At 36.1% G+C, this 27,924-nt stretch overlaps 1 protein-coding gene across 10 annotated transcripts in view; it reads right to left on the bottom strand.

Moving 5' to 3' along the window:
- Positions 1–27,924, bottom strand: part of GRIA4 (glutamate ionotropic receptor AMPA type subunit 4) — a 372,300-nt gene that overhangs the window by 86,679 nt on the left and 257,697 nt on the right. For all 10 annotated transcript variants that reach the window (XR_012423660.1, XR_012423659.1, XM_005579503.4 and 7 more), the window contains exon 6: positions 8,286–8,339. Coding sequence is in view for 8 of the 10 variants with exons in the window: in XM_005579503.4 (XP_005579560.1) it covers positions 8,286–8,339 (54 nt within the window). In the remaining 2 variants the exon portion in view is untranslated. The remainder of the gene's footprint in view (positions 1–8,285; positions 8,340–27,924) is intronic.

Below are 27,924 nucleotides of genomic sequence, written 5' to 3'. Positions count from 1 at the left end.
AGAACTAACATTTGACCTAGCAATCCCACCACTAGGTATATACCCAAGGGGAAATAAATCATTTTGTCAAAAAGACACCAGCACTCATATGTTTATTGCAGCAGTATTCACAATAGCAAAGTCATGGAATCAGTCTTAGTGTCCTGAGAAATGGTAGTCCAAGGGACGAAAGCCTGATAGGCCATTCACGGACTTCTGTGTGGCAGGAAAAAAGATGGTGACCACCAGATGGAGTGAAGAAGTGGGGAGGTAAGGATGCTATCCCTTCTTGCCTAGAGGTAGTTGTCAAGGATTCAAAAATCTGGACAATTATTTGTTTATTTATTTATTTGTTTGTTTGTTTTTCTCTCTCTCCCTCCCTCCTTCCTTCCGTCTCATCTATCATATCTATTGTCTACACATTTTCTATTATTTATCTATCCGTGTATGTATGTATGTATCTATATCTGTCCATTATCTATCATCTATCTATTATCCATCACCTGTCTACCAATTATCTGTCATTTATCTATCTTCCATCTATATTATCTACCCATTTATCATCTTTGTTTTATACCTGACTCCCTGCAAAGTGTAAACCAGACAATAGCAAGAAGACAACAAAAAGCATATTAAGGAAGTGAATTAATGAAGCCATAGGTATTAGCTCAGAGAAAAGTAAATCACACACACACACACACACACACACACACACACACGCATGAACTTGTAGCTTTTGTAATTGCTTTCTTTTTGTTTTCTCTTAGTATTTAGTAAAGGTTCTTTTGAAAATATGAATATGCTTCAGTTTGCTGAGAGAATGAAGGGAGAGTGTTTTGTCCATTTTTTGGTGGGAATAAAATGTGTAGCAATAATCCTGCAGTTAGAGTCAGAAGTAATGAGGACTTGGAGCTGCTTGTCTTTCTGAATGCACCTTGGCTATGGTTTTGGAGTCTTCAGATTGTTTCTTTCCTTTCCTCTTCCCTCCCTCCCTTCCTCCTCCTTCTCCTCCTCCTTTTTCTTTTATAATGAAGTAGATTGTCTTCCCAACCAGCATATATGCATTGCTGTTTGGCTATCTAAGAAAAAATATATCAGTCTACTGGCAACTGAGCAAAATTGCTGTCAAAGAGGCCCAGGTATATGAGCTAACAGCTATTATATGCTGATCTTATTATATGCCAGGTATTGTGCTAAGCACATTACACAGATTATTGATCTAGTTTAGTTTTCATAACAAGGTTATGAGATAGATCCTATTATTAGCCTTATCCTATAGATATGAAAACAGGCTCGGGGGGTGAAGAAAAACTATTCGAAGCCATCCAGCAAATGTATGGTAGAGCTAAGATTTCAGTCATACAAACCACCTCTTGAGTTTGTCTTTTTCACCTTATACTCCTGCATATTCTTACACAGAGGTGTTTTAAATTTTATTAATTATCATAGTATCTATAGGAAAGGCAGTGTGATACTGTAACCCCTGGAAAAGCCCACACTTTGAATTCCACTTCTGTTACTTTCTAACCTTATACCTTCCACATTCAAAATGAGAATGAGAATGCTATGGTATCCAGCACATCTGGTTTGAATTCAGTAAATGATCACTATTATCAATTAAGTCACTCAACAAATATTTATTTCATGCCTATTATATGCCCGCTAATTTGACAGTTCATCAGTTACATTCTCATTTTGTTGATAAAGAAGCTAGACACCAGAAAGTAAGCCTGTGTTTCTGAAATGGGAAAAACACTGTCCATCAATCTCCAGCTAGTAAAATGTCAGTTGAACATTTGTTTGCTTCTATCAGAGTATAGGGCAGACCCACAGGCAGGCAAATGATTCCAATGTTTTCTAAAAGCCACAGTAATTCAACTATTGCATTAGCTGCTAATTGACGACATTATTATTTTCTTTCAACCATGGCTGAAATAGAAGGTCTGCCAAACCTTTTTTCATAGCGTTATCCACAGCTGCAGGATAAAGAGGCAAAGCTGCAGCCTTCAGAAAAATCATCTGATGTAAAGTCTGGCTGATAAATAATAGTTCACATTTCTCAGAGTCCATCCTGTTCTTATGCTGAAGGTAAAGGAAAAAATTGCTATGTCTGATTATAAACTCTTTTCAGTTATGCTTTGAATGAATGGTGGGTGACTCAGTTAATTTCAGCTATGTCTGTTTTGCGCACAGGCAATATTTTTCCTTTCATATATTTTCTTATAATTTCATATAGAAAATTGATAGGATCTAGACTGTGAAGCAGTTTTCTCAGAAACATTTATTTTAGTGGCCATTTTGATTTCAGTTTCTATCCGAAGAATATAGTGGAACTGAGAGTTCCTGGGCAACATTGTAATAAAATTATTCACTCCATAGTCAGGAGGAAATCAGTAGTTAAGTGACTAAGTAAATAATGTCCCTGAGGGCAGGGGGAGATCAAGGGAAAGGCTTTCTACTTGTTAAAATGGGCTACTACTTTGCTTGGATTTCACAATGGTTAATTACCCCTCTCTAGAGTAACATCCAACTTGGTTTTTCTTTAATTTCTATTTGTAGTTCATACATCTTTTGGGGGAAAATAAAATGTTTAAAATTATAGGTATCAGATATCCTGATGACTATGTAAATTTACAAGTCTATCATCTTATCACTGTTTAATAAATGCTCAATCTTTAAGTTTTACTTAATTTAGGTAACATTTCTGCTGTATTTTGCATTTCAGGTTCATAGGTTGACTAAATCATATGAGACAGCTGTGGTGCAATTAATGGAAGGAACGTCAAATAGAATGGGGGAAATTGCTCCCTTACCATGTTGTAAAAATTGGTTAGTTAAGAAATTGACTTAAAGTATGTACTTTCCATGTGCATGTAGATAGATGGTAGAGTCAGACATGCTTAATGCAGAAAAGTTAAAAAACGGGAAGTGCAAAAGTAAAACAATGTCGCCAAGTTGATGGAATCTTAACTAGGGTCACTACACTTCAATAAAAACGTGCTAGACTGCAAATTCTGGGAAGCATGTCTACTCTCCATTCTGAAACTAACCAAACACCTAAATGTAAACAAGTCACTTTGCTTTCTGTATCCTAATGTTTAATTTCCTTTATGTTCTGAATGAGGCCTGAATGGTGTATGTGTGTGAGATGGTGGAGGATAGGTAAGAAACAGGTTCAGTTCATCTTTAATTATATATATCCAGAACATTTTGTAATTTTATATCTTTTTAATGATTGAGCCAGGTGTTCTCCTAGATGTAAATTAAATAATACTTTATAAAATAAAAAAATCTAAATGAGAACAAGATTCTAAGAATTTGTCTTGCAAATGGGACAAATGTCAACTGTTCCTTGTTGCTATTGGTGGCCATATTTAAATTATTTGACTGCTAGAGGAGTGAATATCAATACAGAGCAATGTGTTTAATGCTAGGTCCCCCTGATGGGTGCTGTGGGAGATGCTTAAGTAAATGGTCACTTGGTGGCATTATTCCCTAAGTTGTTTATTTATTTGTGTATTTATTCTTTGCAATCAGACAGGCCAGAGCTTCAAACTTTTCTTTGAGAATTCAGATCTGTGAGATCCTGGCTAAATTACACTGAACCTCATTTTTCTATCAAAAATCTTTTTAAAGGCCAAATTAAAGCAATTATAATAACAAAAACAATTACAATAACATAAACTGGGTGCTAGAGGATAAGCAGGAGTTCAACAGATAAAGAATAGAGATAAGGACTCTTTTATAAGGTTAAAGAAAGAGACATTATTCCTGCCTTCAGTGAACTTGCAGTGTGCTAATGTTTTATTTGCAGTTGTGCCATGGGATGTTGGACAGTACTTGCTACAGAGGGGGTATAAAATAATAATTTGATAAATGAAAAAACAAGAATAAGTTCTATACTATGAGTACACAGGTACTCAGGGCAGTCTGAGAACCCAGAGAAGAGACTATCAAAGTGGATATTTAGGGATAGCTTTCCAGAAGTGACTGTAACCACTGACTGGGATTGGATGGGGTAAACACCTCCTGATAGAGATAACAACCTAAACAAAGCTGGGAAAAGGAAAGCTGCATTAGGTGCCTGGGAATTAGTTTGATCTGAAGAAGGGATAGTTGTGGGGTGGAGTGGGAAAGACTGGGGTCAAGTAGGGACAAAATCTTAAAGGGCTTTGTGCATTAAGTTCAAGAGTGCAAATCCTTTTTCCTAAAATATTTAAGTAGAGCAGTGCTTAGGTTTTGAATGCTTACTCTGGAAGATGGTGGTAAAAACTGGGGCAATGACTCAGAGTTGGCACAATATGTCATTTGGAGAGACATTCAAACTCTGAGGAGAAGTGAGACACGTATTAGCAAGTGAGTTTGGAAAACCCATGGGGAATCAGGTCATGAAAAATATGATGTCTTTTACTGCATTTGCAGCCTGAGGCCAATAAAAAATTTAAGCAAACAATATCATCATACTTGTCTTTAAAAAATAACCGGCAGCTAAATGAAAGAAGAACTAGGAAAGAGTAAGTCTAGGGGCAAAGTAGGGAAGCAATTTTCTTACATGAATCTCTAAGAAACAGACTAGGATAAACCAACTGACAGGTAAGGTTTTCCTGCCTCTACTTCTCTGGGAAATTTTTGGAACAGAAGTTAATCTATTGCGATATAATACGCTTTCACCAGTACCTCTAGATGATGGGTTTAATAAAACATACATGCACCCACATACAAATCCCATATAGGACATAGAAAAGAAAAAAGAATAGCAGCAATCTTTCATTTCTAACAAGTTTTACTCACACTTAATATCCAATTGTTAAATATAGTGGCAGAGATAAACACAGACAAATTTCAAGAATCAGGGCAGGGCATGCCCATTCAATTAGATATCAGGCATAGCTCATACTATTCAGATGATGTTAGCTCCCTGTGGACCCTCTTGGACCTTCTGCAGGTTCAGGCTTGAGTATTAAGGGAAAGGATTTCTACTTTTTTTGGCCTGGTTGGAGGTGAGACGCCAGCACACTGCAATAGCTCCAAAAGCTAAGATCAGAGGGGCATAGAATACATAAATGTATTCTCATTTTATCAGGATAGAATGATGAAGGAGATTGAATGGCTGTTAATTGAAGAAGAAAAGTTCAACTTATAATGACAAGACAATTTAAAATAATGCCAGAGAGCATTCACAACCTATTTGTATCCTTATTTACAAATAAATTGCCTATTATTTTGTTTAAGTACGTGAAATCTGCTTTCTGCATTTCAGCCAAAGAATTTAAAGACCATTAGGAAGCCAGTGTTTTGGTGACATTCCTTACTTTGTTTCTTGGTTTAAAAGATTATCATTTTTAAAGAATCTAAAGAACACCTATATTTAAACTCAGTTTCTCCAGAGAGTTAACCTTGTTTTTATTATTATTATTATTATTATTATTATTATTGTACTTTAAGTTCTAGGGTACATGTGGATAACGTGCAGGTTTGTTACATATGTATACTTGTGCCATGTTGGCGTGCTGCACCCATCAACACGTCAGCACCCATCAACTCGTCATTTACATCAGGTATAACTCCCAATGCAATCCCTCCCCCCTCCCCCCTCCCCATGATAGGCCCCGGTGTATGATGTTCCCCTTCCCGAGTCCAAGTGATCTCATTGTTCAAATAAGGGAGGTCCTTGACTTTTACAAAAATGCATGTTTGTAAATTCATGACCCAATTTCATGCATCACATATTGATGTCTGCTAAATTTCATTCTTCTCTTTTTGGTAAATATGGGTTGGACTTCATACCTTCTGCTTTTATATTCTACATTGTGACTACAGAATATTTTAAATATTCCAGAATATTTGTAACCACCCAATCACAAGTAAGAATTGTTATTGTAGACATCAGTTTTTACTAATACTGTTAAATCACCCTTGATGAGTTGGTTTAAGTCTAACAGTTCTCCATTAATTGTAAATTGTAATTGTAAATTATCAATGAAATGTTTTCTTGGTTTAATTTTTAGAATATATATTGCTAATATATAGACATATAACAAACTGTTATATTCACCTTGCATTCTGCAACCCTGCGGAACTTATTAGTTCTACAAATATATTTTGATTCCTTAGTATTTTTATATACATATAATCTTCTTTCTTTTCTATCTGGATGCCTTTTATTTATTTATTTTACCTAAATATCTGTAATAGAACCTTCAATACAGTGTTCAATGGAAGTGGTGAGAGGGGACACTCTTATCTTGTTCCTGATTTTAGGGGAAAATCATTCAGTCTTTCAACCTTAAGTATGATGTTGATGTCATCTTTCATTTTGATTCTGGATTAACTTCACATTTGAGAATCTTATGCACATAGCTCTCAAAAATAGTTGTTGATTGGCTCAATAAAATAAAAACTACTCTAGTGTTATAAGTAAGAGTCCTTTAGGGACAAATGAATAAGTCAATCTAATCCATATTAATACACTATATTATAATGTATGTCCATGGCAGTCACTGATCTGATCATGTATTACAAAGATATCAACCACATATAATAAAACTTGCTGATTTTTAGTGAAAGTGATGGTTCTAGTCCCTACTGCAAACAAAAATGGTTTTCTACTTCATATACTGGAACTCTAGATAACTTAAATACACTGCCATCTCCCAGGGCTGTTTATGATATCCTTTGGAGTGTTACAAATATTAATTCATTCCATCTTGTACTGATTTATTTATTTTAACTGCCCATGTCAACAACTCATTTCTGGAATGATAGTCTACATATTGATTTTTTTCCCCTCAATTCTATTGTTTGTAAGAATAGATGACAAAACCTCCTATTTGCTATAAAAGTCATTAGAGTCTCATTGTACAATTTACTGTACTTACAGATATCTCATAATCCTAAGTTTTTTCTCTTATAGTAATTAATATCAGAATACATTTGTCTTAAATTTTATATTTTTATAAAAAATAGTGAAACACTCTACTAAAACGGCCTACTAAAAGCAATGAAAAAGATAAGTCAAAATTTCTCAGTATTTTCATGATAATCCATTAAGTCGCAAGATTATACTTTATCTAAGAAGCACAATATAATAATGGTTCACCGTATATTGCTGTATTTTAATATCTCAGATCCACAACCAAACCCAGTTCACTAAAGACTGAAAACTCCTGTCTCAAAGTGGGACAGTCCACTTGCCATATGGAAAGAATGGGTAGATCTGAATCTCTTTTGCATCCTTCAGTTTCTTTCCTGTTTAAGCGCAAGATAGTCATAAAAAATAAAAAGGGCTGGACGCAGTGGCTCATGCCTGTAATCCCAGGACTTTGGGAGGCTGAGGCGGGAGTATCACGAGGTCAGGAGATCGAGACCATCCTGGCTAACATGGTGAAACCCCGTCTCTACTAAAAATACAAAAAATTAGCCGGGCGTGGTGGCAGGTGTCTGTAGTCCCAGCTACTCTGGGAGGCTGAGGCAGGAGAATGGCTTGAACCTGGGAGGCGCAGCTTGCAGTGGGCTGAGATTGCGCCACTGCACTCCAGCCTGGGCGACAGAGCAAGACTCCGTCTCAAAAAAAAAAAAAAAAAAAGTGTCATAAAAATGGAAAGAGGAGAAAACATCCTTAACTTCTCCAGTGTAAATCACTTTGGGAATCAGGCCCTTAGGGCAAATGGTCCTTTATAATAAAGCAAGAGAGGATGGACCGCTCCATGTACAATCTACCTCCTACACTGCATGGTTAACAAGACGTATTCAATGAGCCTTGCCAAGATATCTAAAAGGATTTCTCTCAGGCCTTTAAGAATTTCATAAAAATGGATGTGCCTTGCTTGTTAGCCATTTGTATATGACATGTGAAAAGTTGACATAATTTTTAAAAATTTGCATTACTCTCATTTAAAAGATTTGCTTATATAGCCATTATATACAGTTATTCTTAAAATTAGAGAACATAGCTGTTAGTTTAGATCATTCTTGTAATATCCAAATATTGGCTATCTTTATCTATAAAGTAGCATTTATCATTTAGACAGAGAAAATTATTTAATTTGACAAGTGGTATCGTAGCAAAATAACCATTATTATTTCTTTTAAAGGTCTCTTTAGCAGATACCAAGCTAATCTGCATAAAATTATATTGAATTCTACTTATGAAATTTAATAATCATTATAATAAAATATCACATGTGTTATTAAAAGCTTAGTAAGTAATGTAGTCTATTTATTGAAGCATTATTTTAAGGCACAGTTAAAATAATCTTGTGTGCTTGAGCAATTCTTACGAAAAGTAGAAAATAAGAAGTTCTTACCAAGTTTGCAATGATATAATGGTAGCCTTTAACATGCTTTCCAACACTTACAATCTGTGAAGATATAAGAAAATAAGAGAAAAATGAATTTTAACTCACTGAAATATTATTTAAAAAATATTAACTATTTTAGCATAATTCCATGTAGAATCATCATGGGAAAATGATAGGTTTTTAAAAAATAAAAGTCACGTATTCTAGTTAGAAGAATTGATAAGCCATATTCAAAATAAGTGGTGAAAAGTACCACTTTTATTTAAATCACATTCTATCAACCTCGTTCAGGAAATGTTATAATCTCCTTAAAAAGAATGACAATGCTATGAACCAACATTTACATATGTTTCTCATGAGAATGCATCAACGTAGAAACTTAACATGATTTTCATCCGAAGTATTTAGATGTACTTCACTTATTGATAATTTATAAAAACAGAAGATAGGCTGCTCGGTGTCTTCATAGGGTAAGAATAATTATCTCTGAGTAGGTTGAGTAGCAAGCAAGGTTTTTCTAAGGCACAATCTATTTATAGACATCTCTGATGCCAGAAAATATTCAGTGAATTCTCACCTGTATATAAATACAGTAGTGTTTTCTTATAATTACAAAAAGAAAAAAAAATATCAAAAAGGTTTTCTCTCTGTTGGATTTTTTTTTTTTCTGAGAATGTTTTCAGAAATGTTTAGGAAATTAGAAACTCAAACATCTTTTAAAAAATACTAGAGATCTTTTAATAGTTCAGTTTTATTTTTGCATTAGAGATTACAACTCTCATTCTCTGAAAAACTGAAAATTCCTTCAACAAGAGAAAATCTAATTTCAGTTACTAATGAGCAGCTTTGTAACTTCACTGGTGTCATCAATGATAACAGTGAAAGCCACAATTTTCATGTATGTTCATTGTCAAAGACAAAAATTAAATTATTTTAAGCATTTTAATATCCCATACAAGCAATTCGGTGTAATTGAGTGACTTTTGTACAAAATATAGGAAAACCCTTTTAAAATCAGAATATGTGATGGACATAGAGAGTAGAAAAATGGTTATCAGAGGCTGGGAAGGGTAGTGGGGGTGGGAGGGAGGTGCGAATGGTTAATGGACACAGAAAAAAATAGCTGGAAAGAATGAATAAGACATACTATTTTATAGCACAACAGGGTGACTATAGTCAATAATAACTTAATTATACATTTTAAAAATAACTAAAAGGGTGTAATTGGATTGTTTATAACACAAAGGATAAATGCTTGAGGGGATGGTTACCTCATTTTCCATAATGTGATTATTACTCATTGCATGCCTGTATCAAAACATCTCATGGACCCCATAAATACATATACTACTATGTGCCCACACAAATAAGAAATAAAATAAAATAAATAAAATCAGAACATATGAATTGTGCTGGAAAAGAGTTTTGTATACATGGCTATTGGTGAAATAAAATTTCTTCTCATCTTATGTTTTTGTTTTGATTACATTCAAGACTTTCTTTCTGTTTTAAATGTTCTCCAGTTTCAGCACAAGTTGCTTAGATTTTTACTTTTTAATTTCTGTTCATATTGTTTAGGATTTGTTGTACTTCCTGACTATGAGGGTTGATTGCCATTTAACCATCCTGGGAAATTCACTGCCAATCTCTCTTAAAATCACCCTCCAAAGATGTTTTCTGTTTGCTTCTAATAGATACTGCAACATTGGTATCACTGGCCTGGGGCCAGTTTTATGATAAGTTCTCAGCTTCTAGATTCCCAGACCACAGTGTGTGGTATAAATTCAAAATACAATCTGTCTCAAGAACAAGGCTGTAATGACAAATTCTGAAGGAAGATACTTTCCTCACTACACTAAGCCTAGGCCAAGGCAGAAAACACTTAGTTGACTCTGTACAGGTGACAGAATTTTTTCAACTATACCCTTTTATTGGGCTGTTGGCCTTCAATGGTCTGGCTTTATGTATTGACTTGACTGAACACAAAGCTTCTGTTCTTGGGAAAGCATTAAATGCCCAATTAGCCTACCCAATCTGGCAATTTCCTTCATCACAGCTGCCTGTCATTTTTGGGCGCTGAAGATTTTCTTTACTTTCTTGGAAGTTCAGCTACACATTTATAATATTTTATATAACCTTTCTCCATGTTTTATATTGCCAGATTTACCTAGTCCACAATTTATCTAAAATAGAACTTTCCTTGAGAATCTTTCCATGAAGATGAGGACAAGCAGCAAATAGATGAGATTGTGGAGAAAGCTCGGTTTGTGAAATAGCTGAATTAGGTGTCATATTGGGCAATCTAGACTTGAGTAATTTAACATAGGTGGAGCAGGATGGAGCCATCTTATTCTCTGGGAATCTCCAGTCTAGCTTGTGCAAAAGATAATTATCAGGAGGATGCTTGATGGTACTCAGCCAGGAAATGGCATATTCTATTATGGAGTCTACTACAGATTCCTGCTATTTGGCTTCAGCAGGGGTTGTTGCCACTCAGCAATCCATTATTTATCTCTTGCTGATTCACTATATGTTTTTCTGGTGTGGCTATTTAAGCCTTTTTGCACTCTCTCTAAGCCCCTGTCCCCACCCTGCCTCTTATTTCTTAACACTCTCAGCTTGTGATTTCTTTGTGACTACAGTCAAAAATGTGTCAGTTTTATTTTAAAAATCCATTTTAAGTGCAAATTCTTGTAAATGTTAAAAAGATGCGGAACCAGTAAAAATTCTGCACTGGGTGTCTCCATAGAGAACTCATTGTCCATTCAAGATTGTTTAGCAAAAAACTATAATAAACTAAAGCTTATACAACGAATTTTCAAAGGGTGAGGACTTATAATACCACAAGGAACTGACAGGGACAAAATTCCTGGCATGAAAGGTCTTGCAGAGCTCCATATGCATCAACATTCTGGAAACTAAGAGCTTGGGGAGTAGTGATCTGGAGATTTATTTACCTGGCTGGTGATGCTAGGGGCATCAGTATCTCTGCTGAGCCAGATCCTGGCTGAGAAAAAAACAAATGTACTGCACAAACGCTGTGAAGTTCTCACTGCCTTAGTTTCTTTGTGAAAAAATTCGATTTACAATCCATTGAGTGGTATCCTGTAAATAGGGTGTTGCTTATTTTTAAATGATTGTGTAAAACTGAAAGTGTCATTTGTGATTTCACATGGCTTTCATCCTCTCAACAAAAGTGAAGAATATCTTCTGTAAAGAATAAATTTGAATGAGTTGACTGTGGGTGCAGACTAAACCTTGTATCTCCTATGTAATTGCTCTTTTAAAAATATGTAAATAGGGAAAAGAAACAGTTTGAGTTGAAAGATAGGAATATAAAATGGCACTGTCTTCACACAAGTGTGGTTGGCTTAGTTGTCATGCGAAAACAATGCCCAGGGTGAGTACTTGGTTGCAAAATTAATTATGGTCTTTCCTAAAGACAGAAAACTGTAGGGGCAGAGAATCTGCATATTTTATATTTTTAAAAGAAACAGAGGGTGCAACTAGACTAAAAATAATGATCAAGTGTCTGTTTAGAGTTTTGTAGAATAGGTTAGAAAGGATCAATCATACACTCTCAACGATGATTATCCTTACCAAAATAATGTGTTTAAGAGAAGTCACTACTTGATTCTTGTCATTACTTTTTTTCCCCTGTGTGCAGGTTTTTGTTTTTGTTTTGTTTCGTTTTTTAAGAAGCAGAGAGTTGTTTAGGAATATCCATGGTGCTGGTCAAATAATTAAGTTCTATAATCAGGCAATCAGGCCTATGCATATTAATAAGGTGAATGCCAGGTACAATCACTGTAATTTTTAACTGTTTTATTAACAAATTATGGCATACCAATCTTCAAGAATGCAACTTCCAAATCCTTAGTCTTTGATGGAAATTGGAGAAAATGAATCAGGACACTTTTCCATATTGACTTCACTTTTCAGTTCACTTTAGTTCAACAAATGTCAATGGAGTGCTTCCTACCTATAGGATTAAGGCTAAGAGATTTAATGATTATAAAGATAAGTCTGTCAGTGCTGCTGTTACAAGGGGGTTTATTATCTCATAAGGGGATGAGACTCACAGAAATGGCTGAAATACAGAGCAGAATAAGGGGAATGCAGTGGTTTCAAGAAGTGATATCACTTGCTTAAGAGAACAAGGCAGACTTTTAAGAATGAATAGACTAGTGTCTATTCATTATAGTATCTATAAATATTGACTCAAGGAATGAATAAAGAAGTTAATCAGGGTACAAATGTTAAAAACACTAATATATTAAGGTCAATATGAGACTTGCAAATTAATGATAGTTTGGCCTTGAATCCACAATCAGATTTTACTTTGATCCTTTACATATCAATGGTTTATAAGGTACTCAGGGGTCTTTCTATAAAAGTTGCTGTATATTATTTCTAACTATTACTACCAGGCTGTGATCATTCTATTGAACATGGTCTTCCAAGTAAAGACATACAATGACACACTAGAATAGAAATAATTGGTTTTTCTCTTAATTTGATCTTATAAGTCAACTGGAAATTTCTCTCTCAGTTGTTTTCATGCTCCAGAGAATTCAGTGACATGGAGAAAATGGCACAACATATTCAGAGGTGTTAGGGCCATGATACTGATAAATGTTGTAAACTTATTGTCATGAGGGCTGTCACTTTCACTAGTCCTCTTTTTCTACAGAAATTCCAGACTCCGAAATGTTCCCCAAATGTTGACTTTCAAAATGCTTTAAAATATTTTATTGCAGATAAAAACAAAAGCTTTAGTATCACTTCAGTTCTATCAAAAGAAAAATATAAGGCAAGGGGCTTTTGCACACAAACAACAGACTTAAACTACAACCTTGTAAGATAACAGTAGGACTTCAGTTTCAGTGCTGTGATGTAAAATGGGGTAGGAAAAATAAAGTACTTCAGACCCCAAAATACTAAGGCCGTTTAGTGTAGGATGAGATTTAGGAGGAGGCTAGGTAGTGTAAATTCTTATCAGATATTTTAAAGGAAATGATATCCCAATGCACATACACATTTGTGTGTGGGTCTGTGTGTGTATGTGTATGCAGGGGCGTGTGTGTGTGTGTGTTTGTGTGTGTGTGTTTGTGTGTGTTTATTTTCTTCTATATTTAGAGATGTCAGAAATTTTATCAAGTTTCTAATGAGGAAGAACTCTTTTTTGGAGGAAGGAGAGAGAAAGAAGAGTTTCCCATAAAGAGAATGGCTGCCTCTCAAAGTAGTGATCTCTCTGTCTCTGAAGTTCCTAGCAAAGTCTGACTGATTTTCAGTGAAAGATGTTGGGATAGGGTGGTCCTTTGGGTGACAGAGTCCTGTAAAGCCATACAGTCCGATGTCTCTATGGTCAGTCACCGTGATAGATACTATCAATGTCTTGCCCTATCTGTTCCTTTGTCATCTCAATGCATACTTGCTCACCTTCCAACTGCCAGCACCTGAATTTCCTTGCCTCAAGGTTTTCTGTGGTTTACAGAGCTGACATTGCCCTTGGAGAGGGAAGAGTTTAGAAGTACCAGAGCATTAATGCCCTCCTTCCCAGCAGCCCACATACAATTACTGACAGGAGTTGGCGCATAAGTAATCCAACTCCCTTGCCCCACAAGTGACATGATTCCTAAGTGTTCTACACTAGCCTCCTCCAGTAATTAGTTTGTACTAATTCCAAATGGGATTAACCCCCTGTCACTCAGATGTTGATCTGCTTGACAAATGCGTCTTTCATTGACTGCATTTCTCTACTCCCCTTCCAGCCTGTTCTTTACCTCCCAAACAAACAGTTTGCACACAGTCTTTGTTTTTAGGTCAGCTTCTGGGGAAAATCAACTATGACAGTCTCCAAGTGAAAACTGAACCAATGTAGTAGTAGAATTGATAATGTAAAAAAATACTTTAGTTGGCTAACTATCCCAAGCTTTTCATCTCCGTAGCATAATATATTTATATCATATTTAAATACTCTCTAGGTATAATTAAAAACTCAGGTTGCATAAGATACGATACCTCTATTTAGACATCTAAATTGTTGAAAAAAGTTTACTCTCTCACATAGGCTAATAGTAATGATTCGGTGTCTTTATTTAGTAAATTATTTCTATTTCTAACAAAATTTTCACCTTCAAAGTGTCTTCACTTGTGAATATCTATTCTTAGTACTGGTTTTTTATTATTTCTTTTTCTGACTTTATTCCAAATGTTAAAAAAAAATGACCTTTTCCATCCTTTCAGGTCACAGATTTTAGATCACTTTATATGCACTTCTCCCCAATTTTATTGGTTAGCAAATTGAGTGCCCTACAAGAGATATGGTTTGGATAGGGTCCTACAACTATAGAGTGAAAAGCAAGTGCTGAAATTCAGCTGTTTGATTCCTGGTCCTGTGTTCATTCCATGCCACCCCTTTATCCCATCATGGAACTGCCAGTGGCTATTGAAAAGCACTTGTAGATTATTATATCCTTCTCTCTGCCTATAATGGTGGTTCTAAAATTCTGCATCTACGAGCCTTGGATAATATGATTCTCATCATCTCAACTATGAACTATTCTTAGCACAGCTCCATTTTGATTTAATAGCATTTTAATTTAGTGATTTCAAATATTTGCAAAGAGATGTAAATGATTGTATGGCATTTGTGATTATGAATTTGAAGCACATGTAATAGCTTCAAAGAACCATTAGAAGCAAGCCCTTGTAAAATTAAAGAGACATTTGTAAGAAACAATATAAATATAATTCTAATAAGGTGTAGGTGGAAGGGGTAATTCCTTCCTTTCATAAACAATTACATTAAATAAATATAGTCATTAAGTGAAGAAGCTGGAACTCCAGCTGGGTCTTTTGACTATGGTTTCCATACTGTTTTCACTACACTGTGTTCCCTTCTTTAGACCACAGGAATTCAGACTTATTTTTGGCCAATATGAATGTATCTTTCATAAGAGAAAAATGAACAAAATATATACCTGTGAGAATAACATTGTCTATCTATTAGATAATTGATGAATACCAAACCTGTTTAAGAGAAATCCAAGCTTTCTCATAATGAAACAAAGACACAATTATTTTTCTTACAAATAACCTCTTGTCTGAACATATTGCTTATTTGAATAACAGTATATACACAAAGTGTATCTAGTTCCATTTTGCATGGGGCTAAGACAGGGACACACAGGTGGAGAATTATCAGGTAAACTTTAATGCATCCTAGTCTGGGTTTACAATTTCTTCATATATGCATAATAAAGCAAATTAGCAGAAAAGCTTAAATAACTTGGATTTAGTTTTGTGTAGGTTGTACTTTTCCAAATGTATATTTAAAATGACAGTTCATGTACATATCCTAAATGTAATGCAAATCCAACTCAGTCCGATAGATAATTTTATTTATGTAGAACAAGCTCAAAGCAATCAATTAAAAATTAAACTACTGGGGACCTCGGCAAGATGACCAAATAGAACAGCTCCGGTGTGCCACTCCCAGAGAGATCAACACAGAAGGCAGGTGATTTCTGCATTTCCAACTGAGATACCTGGCTCATCTCACTGGGACTAGTTAGACAGTGGGTGCAGCCCATGGAAGGTGAGCAGAAGCAGGATGGGGTGTCACCTCACCTGGAAAGTGCAAGGGGTCGGGGAACTCCCTTCCCTAGACAAGGGAAGCTGTGAGAGACTGTGCCGTGAGGAATGTGCATTCTGGCTTGGATACTACGCTCTTCTCACAGTCTTTGCAACCTGCAGACCAAGAGAATCCCTTGGGTGTCTACACCACCAGGACCCTGGGTTTCAAGCACAAAGCAGGGCGGCCATTTGGGCAGACACTGAGCTAGTTGTAGGAGGTTTTTCTCATACCCCAGTGGCACCTGGAATGCCAGTGAGACAGAACCATTCAATCCTCTGGAAATGGGGCTGAAGCCAGGGAGCCAAGTTGTCTAGCTCAGTGGATCCCACCCCCACGGAGCCCAGCAAGCTAAGATCCACTGGTTTGAAATTATCACTGCCAGCACAGCAGTCTGAAGTCAACCTGGGGCACTTCAGCTTGGTAGGGGGAAGGGCCTCTGCCATTACCTCACATTGTAAACAAAGCCTCCTCCGGGAAGTCTGAACTGGGCGGAGTACACCACAGCTCAGCAAAGCTGCTATAGCCAGACTGCCTCTCTAGATTCTTCCTTTCTGTACAGGGCATCTCTGAAAGAAAGGCAGCAGCCCCAGTCATGGGCTTATAGATAAAACTCCCATCTCCCTGTGACAGAGCACCTGGGGGAAGGGGTGGCTGTGGGCGCAGCTTCAGCAGAATTAAACATTCCTGCCTGCCGGCTCTTAAGAGAGCAGTGGATCTCCCTGCACAGCGCTTGAGCTCTGCTAAGGGACAGACTGCCTCCTCATGTGGGTCCCTGACCCCCGTGCCTCCTGACTGGGAGACACCTCCCAGTAGGGGCCAGTAGACACCTCATACAGGAGAGTCCCAGCTGGCATCTGGCAGGTGCCCCTTTGGGACAAAGCTTCCAGTGGAAGGAACAGGCAGCAATCTTTGCTGTTCTGCAGCCTCCGCTGGTGGTACCCAGGAAAACAGGGTCTGGAATAGACCTCCAGCAAACTGCAGCAGACCTGCAGAAGAGGGGCCTGACTGTTAGAAGGAAAACTAACACACAGAAAAGAATAGCATCAATATCAACAAAAAGGACATCCACACAAAAAAAGTCACCAACATCAAAGATCAAAGGTAGATAAATCCATGAAGATGAGGAAAAACCAGTGCAAAAAGGCTGAACATTCCAAAAACCAGCACGCTTCTTCTTCAAAGGATCTTCTTCTCCAAAGGATCACAACTCCTTGCCAGCAAGGTAACAAAACTGGACAGAGAATGAGTTTGGTGAATTGGCAGAAGTAGGCATCAGAAGGTGGGTAATAACACAGTACTCCAGGCTAAAGGAGCATGTTCTAACCCAATGCAAGGAAGCTAAGAACCTTGAAAAAAGGTTAGAGGAATTTCTAACTAGAATAACCAGTTTAGAGAAGAATATAAATGACCTGATGGAGCTGAAAAACACAGCATAAGAACTTTGTGAAGCATACACAAATATCAATAGCTGAATTGATCATGTAGAAAAAAGGATATCAGAGATTAAAGATCAATTTAATGAAATAAAGCATAAAGAGAAGATTAGAGAAAAAAGAATGAAAAGGAATGAACAAAGCCTCCAAGAAATATGGGACTATGTGAAAACACCAAACCTACATTTGATTGGTGTACCTGAAAATGACGAGGAGAGGGGAACCAACCTGGAAAACCAACTTCAGCATATTATCCAGGAGAACTCCCTCAACCTAGCAAGATAGGCCAACATTCAAATTCAGGAAATACAGAGAACACCAAAAATACTCCTCGAGAAGAGCAACCCCAAGACATGTAATTGTCAGATTCACCAAGGTTGAAATGAAGGAAAAAATGTTAAGGGCAGCCAGAGAGAAAGGTTGGGTTACCCACAAAGGAAAATCTATCAGACTAACAGTGGATCTCTCTGCAGAAACCCTGCAAGCCAGAAGAGAGTGGGGGCCAATATTCAACATTCTTAAAGAGTAAAATGTTTAACCCAGAATTTCATATCCAGCCAAACTAAACTTCATAAGTGAAGGAGAAATAAAATCCTTTACAGACAAGCAAATGCTGAGAGATTTTGTCATCACCAGGCCTGTCTTATAAGAGCTGCTGAAGGTAGCACTAAATATGGAAAGGAAAAACTGGTACCAGCCACTGCAAAAAACATACTCAATTGTAAACACCACCGATACTATGAAGAAACTGCTTTAACTAATGGACAAAATAACCAGCTAGCATCATAATGACAGGATCAAATTCACACATAACACATTAACCTTAAAGGTAAATGGGATAAATGCCCCAATTAAAAGACACAGACTGGCAAATTGGATAAAGAGTCAAGACCCATCGGTGTGCTGTATTCAGGAGACCCATCTCACATGCAAAGACACATGTAGGCTCAAAATAAAGAGATGGAGGAAGATTTACCAAGCAAATGGAAAACAAAAAACAGCAGGAGTTGCAATCCTAGTCTCTGATAAAACAGACTTTAAACCAACAAAGATCAAAAAAGACAAAGAAGGGCATTACATAATGGTAAAGGGATCAATGCAACAAGAAAAGCTAACTATCCTAAATATATATGCACCCAATACAGGAGCACCCAGATTCATAAAGCAAGTTCTTAGAGACCTACAAAGAAAGTTCAACACCCACACAATAATGGTGGGAAACTTTAACACCCCACTGTAAATATTAGACAGAGCAATGAGACAGATAATTAACAACAATATTCAGGATTTGAATGCAGCTCTGGACCAAGTGGACCTAATAGACATCTACAGAACTCTCCACCCCAAATCAACAGAATATACATTCTTCTCAGCAACACATCACACTTATTCTAAAGCTGACCACACAATTGGAAGTAAAACACTCCTCAGCAAATGCAAAATAACAAAAATCATAACAAACAGTCTCTCAGACCACAGCGAACTCAAACTAGAACTCAGGATTAAGAAACTCACTCAAAACCCCACAACTACTTGGAAACTGAACAACCTGCTCCTGAATGACTACTGGGTAAATAATGAAATTAAGGCAGAAATAAACAAGTTCTTTGAAACCAATGAGAACAAAGACACAATGTACTAGAATGTCTGAGACACAGGTAAAGCAGTGTTTAGAGGGAAATTTGTAGCACTAAATGCTCACAGGAGAAAGTGGTAAAGATCTAAAATCGACACCCTAACATCACAAGTAAAAGAACTAGAGAAGCAACAGCAAACAAAATCAAAAGGTAGCAGAAGACAAGAAATAACTAAGATCAGAGCAGAACTGAAGGAGATAGAGACACAAAAAACCCTTCAAAAAATTAATGAATCCAGGAGCTAGTTTTTTGAAAACATTAACAAAATAGATAGACCACTAGCCAGACTAATAAAGAAGAAAAGAAAAAAGAATCAAATAGACACGGTAAAAAATGATAAAGGGGATATCAACACTAATCCTACAGAAATACAAATTACCATCAGAGAATACTAGAAATACCTCTATGCAAATAACTAGAACATCTAGAAGAAATGGATACATTCCTGGATACATACACCCTCCCAAGACTAAACCAGGAAGAAGCAGAATCCTTGAATAGACCAATAACACGTTCTGAAATTGAGGCAGTAATTAATAGACTACCAACCCAAAAAAGCCCAGGAACAAAAAGATTCACAGATGAATTCTACCTAAGGTACAAAGAGGAGCTGGTACCATTCCTTCTGAAACAATTCCAAACAATAGAAAAAGAAGAACTCCTTCCTAACTCTTTTTACGAGTCCAGCATCATTCTGATACCAAAATCTGGCAGAGACACAACAAAAAAAGAAAACTTCAGGCCAATATCCCTGATGAATATCAATGAGAAAATCCTCAATACAATACTGGCAATCCGAATCCAGCAGCACATTTAAAAGCTTATCCACTATGATCAAGTTGGCTTCATCCCTGGGATGTTACGCTGGTTCAACATATGCAAATCAATAAACGCAATCCATCACATAAACAGAACCAAGGACAAAAACCACATGATTATCTTAATAGATGCAGAAAAGCCCTTTGATAAAATTCAACACTCCTTCATGCTAAAAACTCTAAATAAACTAGGTATTGATGAAATGTATGTCAAAATAATAAGAACTGTTTATGACAAACCCACAACCAATATCATACTGAATGGGCAAAAGCTGGAGGCATTCCCTTTGAAAATTGGCACAACACAAGGATGCACTCTCTTACCACTCCTATTCAACACATTATTGGAAGTTCTGGCCAGGGTAGTCAGGCAAGAAAAAGAAATAAAGTGTATTCAAATAGGAATAGGAAGTTAAATTGTCTCTGTTTGCAGATGACATGGTTGTATATTTAGAAAACCCCATTGTCTCAACCCAAAATCTCCTTAAGCTGTTAAGCAACTTCATCAAAGTCTCAGGATACAAAATCAATGTGCAAAAATCACAAGCATTTCTTTACACCAATAATAGACAAAGAGCCAAATCAATAGTGAACACCCATTCACAATTGCTACAAAGAGAATAAAATACCTAGGAATCCAACTTAAAAGGGATGTGAAGGACCTCTTCAAGGAGAACTACAAACCACTGCTCAAGGAAATAAGAGAGGACACAAACAAATAGAAAAACATTCCATGCTTATGGTTAGGGAGAGTCAATATCATGAAAATGGCCATACTGCCCAATGTAATTTATAGATTCAATGCTATCTCCATGAAGCTACCATTGACTTTCTTCACAGAGTTAGAAAAAACTACTTTAAATTTCATATGGAACCATAAAAGAGGCTGTATAGCCAAGATAATCCTAAGCAAATAGAACAAAGCTGGAGACATCACACTACCTGATTTCAAACTATACTACAAGGCTACAGTAAATAAAACAGCATGGTACTGGTACCAAAACAGATATATAGATAAATGGAACAGAACAGAGGCCTCAGAAATAACACCATATATCTACAACCATCTGATCTTTGACAAACCTTACAGAAACAAGCAATGGGGAAAGGATCTCCTATTCAGTAAATGGTGCTGGGAAAACTGACTAGCCATATGCAGAAAACTGAAATTAGACTCCTTTCTTACACCTTGTACAAAAATTAACTCAAGGTGAATTAAAGATTTAAATGTAAGACCTAAAACCATGAAAACCCTAGAAGAAAACCTAGGAAATACCATTCAGGACATAGGCATGGGCAAAGACTTCATAACTAAAACACCAAAAGCAATGGCAACAAAAGCCAGAACTGACAAATGGGATCTAATTAAACTAAAAAGTTTCTGCACAGCAAAAGAAACTATCATCAGAGTGAACAGGCAACCTACATAACGGGAGAAAAGTTTTGCAATCTATCCATCTGACAAACGGCTAATATCCAGAATCTATAAGGAACTTAAACAAGTTTACAAGAAACAAACAACCCTATCAAAAAGTGGACAAAGGATATGAACAGACACTTCTCAAAAGAAGACATTTTTGTGGCCAAGAAACATATGAAAAATAGCTCCTCATCACTGGTCATTAGAAAAATGCAAATCAAAACCACAATGAGATACCCTCTCACACCAGTTAGAATGGCAATCATTAAAAAGTCAAACAACAGGTGCTGGAGAGGATGTGGAGAAACAGAAACACTTTTGCCCTGTTGGTGGGAGTGTAAATTAGTTCAACCATTGTGGAAGACAGTGTGGCGATTCCTTAAGGATCTGGAACCAGAAATACCATTTGATCTAGCAATCCCATTACTGGATATATACCCACAGGATTATAAATCATTCTACTGTAAATACACATGCACTCATATGTTTATTGCAGCACTATTCACAATAGAAAAGACTTGGAACCAACCCAAATGCCCATCAGTGATAGACTGGATTAAGAAAATGTAGCACATATATACCATGGAATATTATGCAGCCATAAAAGGATGAGTTCATGTCCTTTGTAGGGACATGGATGAAGCTGGAAACCATCATTCTCAGCAAACTAACACAGGACATGGATGAAGCTGGAAACCATCATTCTCAGCAAACTAACACAGGAACAGAAAAGCAAACACTACATGTTCTCCCTCATAAGTGAGAGTTGAACAATGAGAACACAGGGAGGGGAACATCACATACCGGGGCCTGTTGGGGGGTAGGGGGCTGGGGGAGGGATAGCACCCGGTGAAATACCTAATATAGATGATGGGTTGATGGGTGCAGCAAACCACCGTGACACATGTATACCTATGCAATAAACCTGTGAGTTCTGCATATATATGTCAGAACTTCAAAAAGAAAAAAAATGACATACCATTTTAAATCTAAGATATTCCTGTCAAAAAATTCTCAGTAAATTAAAAAATAAAAATTAACAATTCATTTATATACAAAAAATTAAACTATTCACAGTATAGTACAATGGTATTTACATTTTGTGGTATACTTTTTGAACATAATAATTCCAAAGGTAGTAGTATATACAGTTAATTTTGTTTAACCAGAAAGTCAAATATCTAATTTCTTGAGATGTCTCTAATTGGACATATCATCAATGAGTAGATATCTATTCTTGAATTATAAAGAAAACTTGATGGGGACGGTGGTGATGGGAATAAGTTATCTTCAAATATCACATACTGTTATGAATGTTTCAAAGGGATATATTGTTAGGGATATATTGCTTAATATATGCTGAAATTTAAGGTCAAATATGTTGAAGATGAAATTGTTCAACCGTGGAATTCATAAGCACCTGGTGAAGATTTTGTTCATAGGATGGATGAACTTTTAAGATCCAGTCAACCTGAGAGTCTGTGATTCTGTGATTCTCCAGTGTAGAGGACTGTGTGAGCCATTGTCTCTGGGAGGCTTCTGTTAATATGTGATGTTCTCACCCTAGCCCCTTGCTGTTATTACCTTTTCTTTATTATATTTGAGATACTATCATCTGAATGTCCTTTCTTCTTTCATTTTTCTTAAATCATATTTTCTTTTATTTTCTTGGATGAATACAAGGCAAATAAATTGTAAAGAAGTGGCTGCGAAGAAAGTGTTTTATGGCCAATTTTACAAAGAACACTAGGTTAAATAAGGTTTAAGAGGTTTCTTTGACATAAGAATTTTTAGAGACTTCAATATGCTAATGTACAGTGAAATCTCAAGAGCGAGGGCATGCAGTTCTGTAGAGCAGTTTTAAAAGGTTGTTTAAGGACATTCTTCCTAGAGCATTATCTTTCGCTCACCTCCTTCCCTAACTTTCATATACATTCTAGACTTTATGTTGCTTTGGCATAAACATAAATGTTGCTTTAGCAGCATTTTCTTATTTCCCTTCATTGTTGATAATCTATACCCACAACAATGACTCAGTTAGACTGTCAAATATGTTCTGTTAATAATTTTGGAAGTAATGTCCTTCAATATTAAATAACTTCAGCAAATACTGTTTTTGGTCAGGGTTTTACATTTGCATGTTTTAAATTGTAATTAACTTATGAAATTGTGATTAATTCTGAAAGTCATATGACTCCAGAGTCATTCTCTTTGCTTTTATTTCAGCAGATTTTTTTTCACATTTGAGTTTATTTGGGCTTTGCTATGCTATACTTCAAATACGTAATAGAAAACCAGCTTCCTCTGAAGTGGATTCATAAAGACACAGATGTAAGTAGATACCCTGTCTCAACAAATCAGTTAGAACCATTTACATTTGTTCACATGATTACCTCCAATATTATTAAAATAAATATTATTATAAATATCATTTTAAAAATCCCAAAGGTCTAACTATAGAGATAAAAGGCAAGAAAAAAATACCTCTCCCCAATAAACTAGATTGACCCATTTGCTGTGGGTATGTAATTTTTGCATAGCAAGCTCAGTTTATTTTGCCTGTGTTTGCACATAGGCCAGTCAAAACTTGAAGGCTATTATTCTCATTGACTAACAATACTATTAAAATTGCCAAGACAAATTTATTTTTCTAAAAACCCTAGTTGGATTAGTTACACTTCTTAAAATCTTAACAAAAATGGTGTTTGGCAAAATAGACATTTAATAAACTAATTTTATGCAAGAATAATTTCTCATTATCACTATTTGGCATTATATATTTGTTCCTTTATTGTGTGGCTCCCCCACTAAAATATAAACTGCAATGTGCAGGGGCTTTTCCTAAGCCGAGGATATGCTTGGCTTGACCTGTAACAGGTACTCAATAAATATTTAAGGAGATGTTAAATAAGTTAAATTATACACTGGTATAAATGTGATTATAAAAAATACAGTCTACAGATGAAGTACCATTGCTTATTTGGTATACTCCTTAGTCATCAGGTACACTGCTCAGTCACTTTCTACCTTCTGGTTCATTCTCTATGTTGTCATTGGAATTATGGCTCTAAACCACGATGTCAATCATGTTTAAAAACATCCAATGACATCTATGATGCAATGATGAATTTAAAACTTCCTAGTAAAGCCCATGAGGTCACTCATAATCTGTCTTTAATTCGCCTTGGCCATCTCATACCCACAGTGGGTTAGGCTCCATCCACATTCACTTCTTTCCCAGGACACGAAGCTCCCTCCTATTACTCCGTTCTCACACAGGCCATCTTCCTTGAATGCTCTTTCCCAGTGTCTCTGCCTGGAGAATTCAGACTCCCCGTTTTTATTTTTTTATTGCACCTTTCCACATTGTGCTACGTTATTTGATTATGTTCTTCTGTTTTTGGTTTTGTTTTGTTTTGCATTCAGAGTTCCTTCACAGCATCAACTAAAATTGATGTAACTTATATGCAGTGCTTGGAAATTAGTAGGTACTGGACAAATGTGTGTTAAATAAATAACCAAATGGATAAGTGTTGTGGTACATGTATAAGAAAGGAAAATAATATAATGTGGTGGGCAGAGACAAGAAAATGTGTTTCTCTTGTGTTACTGAACAATATTTATATAATTATATTATGAACATGGAATTAATTATAAAATTAGAATAATTTCTAAAAGAATTAGAATAAATTATAAAATAGAATGTGTATTAAAAATAGAATATATCTATTTCATTGCACACACACTGTATATATAACCCCCAGTATGAGTTCTGTGGTTTTAAAAAGAACACTTTAAGTCAAATACAGGAGCAAATTATGTTCAGACTTTGGATGAATAATAGAACTGTTTGGTGTATGTGGCCCTGGGAAAAAACTTTAAAAAATAGAAAATAAATTTCTTATATCCAATCTTAATCCATCTTTCATTTTTATTTTTACCAGTGATTATGTGAACCTTATCATTATTATTTTGGTAAAAATTACACTACTTTATTTCCTTCTAATCTCAAACTTGTCACAAGTTGTATATGAGATTGGAGAAAATCTGTATCAGCAGGGAACTAGTGTCCAATTATGTGGCTAATCTTGAGGGAAGGTTTAGAAATGAATTTGTTCCATTACTTTTCTGACTGAATCAAAGTGAATAAAATGATGTATCATTTCATTTACTGTCAGAGACTACACTTTATTACTGAACTGTTTGATATAAATACTGTATAATTTATAAAAATGTTGTTATATTTATGATGTTTACAAGACTCAGAAAAGGGTCCTCAAAGGTACTGTTGAATGTTTTGCTTCCTTTTTGTTAATCTTACTGCCTTTTAAACATTTTAAACATTTGGGGAGTAGATGCAAAATTCTACTTAAATAATTACGATGTTATCCTCTCTTTTCTACCTAATGAGGAATATAACTTACCTCTCCCTAAACCACAGTAGATACTTGTATGCAGCTGCTTTTGATTTAAGGCTAGAAAAACTAATTCATTTTATACCTCTAAAATTATCAAGCAGATTTTCCTTTATCTTTGTAAAAGAAGCTGAAGTTTTGGATGTTTCTGTCAAAAACAATAGTAGAAATTGTTCCAGTAAGTGTTCCTGCAGCATCAACTAAAACACACTTAGTTGAACCTAACCTAATCATAGAATTCACGATGCTTCCCAGACAAAAGCACTTGCATTCTGACAATCATATTTTTCTTCTTCCTTCAAAAAAGTTATATCCTCTGGCTCCTTCACTTTTCCTTTTATTTTATCCTATTTTTTACTTTATAAGAAAATGAGGTATGGCTGCAACCATGGTAACAGTTGCTAGGAGACAATTAGACACCCCTTTCTAACCCCCACCAATTCCATTTGCACTAGTCCAGCAGATCTGTCAAGGTGTTTCTGTTTCCTATGAAAACAAACCTAGTGCCTCATAATGGCGCTTGCACATTTGAATCAGTTCTGCTAAATAGTAATATTAAAGAAGTAAAATTCACCTTCTTAGCAAAACCTCACATCTTTTGAGTTTCTTCTTACTTTGTTGTAGATCCTGACTGAGCAAAGCTCGATATGCAAAAGGAGCTTTATAATGAAGCAAAGCAGCAAGCTCTGCCAGTACTGCAGTGCGGGAAATTGCTGATATGATTTCTTTGCTGTAGTAATTTCTTTGGGTGCCTGATTTGTTCCTGTTGCATCTCGCCCATTGTTGCTTTAATGTATGGAAATAAAACTCTTGCTTTTTTCAGTCTGCACAACAAACTCTGCGACATGTAGGTGTCCCATAATCTTGGACAGGTGAAATTCTGGACAAGAAAGCCTCCCAGGTAATTGAAGGCTTCCCTTAAACACATACAAAATGTGTCTCCTGCCTGTGTCTTCAAGTGAGGCTCATTTAGGCTTCCAATTTATTCAATACTTGTTTTTTGAACCCCTGTCGTCACTAGGGGATGTACTGGTAACAATAAACATAGACTCTGCCCTGACGAAGATAAGATTTCAATAGGAAAGATAAAGAACTAAACTGGTGTAATGCAAGGAATCTACGTTTCTGCTACCTCCAATCTTTACAGCTTTAACTTTGTCTACTGCTCCGTTTCAGCTTCTACTTCTGCTTCATACCCAATCTTGATTACTTTTTGAGGATTTTCAGATGTTGTTTGCTTTACAGTTAGTTCTGTCTTGGAATACCCTTACCCCTTTTCTCTGGCTGGGGAAATCCAATGCATTTTCAGTTTAAATGCTTCTTTTTTCTGTGAAACATTTGGGACTGCCTTGATTATACTTAGTTACCTCATTTTCTGGATTCTTCATACATTTTTGTCATATCTCTGTTTCTGAAGCCATCAAATTGTCTTGTAACTATTTATGCATGTTTCTGAGTTCACAGCTTGAGTGTAAACATTGTGTAAGGACCATGAGTTGCTCACGTTTGTACAGCAGGCATTTGCAGTGCCTGGAACAATGTGTGACATATAGGTGTTGAATGAATGTATGAAGTGTCAAGTGCAGAGCTGTCCCACCTACAGTTGTTGGCTCATTCCTACTGTCAGAGTGTATGCCGCTGAATCCTATATAGATGATCCAAATAATCAAAGCTGTTATCTCCAATTATGAGATCTCTCCTGTAATGACTCCTCCTCCTTATAGCTATAGCTATCTTTCCTCTTCTTGTTGTGCTTCTTTTTGTTCCTTCTGTCTCTTCTGTTTTTGAGGGTTTTGTTTTGCTTTTTGGCTTTGGTACAAAAAATTGAGCTTATGGCCATTAGCCAGTAACAAAAATGTTCCTTTCCTTTTAGGTAGTGACTCAACCAGTTATGGGATACAGAGGCAGGCTCTTTAGGCTTCTGGCTCCTTTTAATGCTTTATTCAATATAGAGACTTTTTGGGAATCAGGGGGAACTGGCAGAGTTCTAGATTTGGTATGATCCCTGATGTTTGAGAGTTGTGAAAATTTGTAAATGCAAACTCTAGATACATAGGCATTTATTAAGTATTGCCATGCATTTGACCATTTGCCAAAAATTCTGAGTCCTAACATCTCACTTAGGTGGTAGGTACTAAACATGGTAGGCAACCTTGGGCTTAGGATAAGTTAACTGGGATCATGTCTACATTTCATCTATTATGTGCAAACGACCACATTTAGGTTTGAGAAATTTTCCTCTCTTTCTTATTGATCTTGCCCCGAGGTAGGATTATTGGC

The sequence above is a fragment of the Macaca fascicularis genome, chromosome 14, assembly GCF_037993035.2.
Source record: "Macaca fascicularis isolate 582-1 chromosome 14, T2T-MFA8v1.1".
Taxonomy (NCBI): domain Eukaryota; kingdom Metazoa; phylum Chordata; class Mammalia; order Primates; family Cercopithecidae; genus Macaca; species Macaca fascicularis.
Note: the sequence above shows the minus strand (reverse complement) of the source record. Positions and strands in the feature narration are given on the sequence as shown.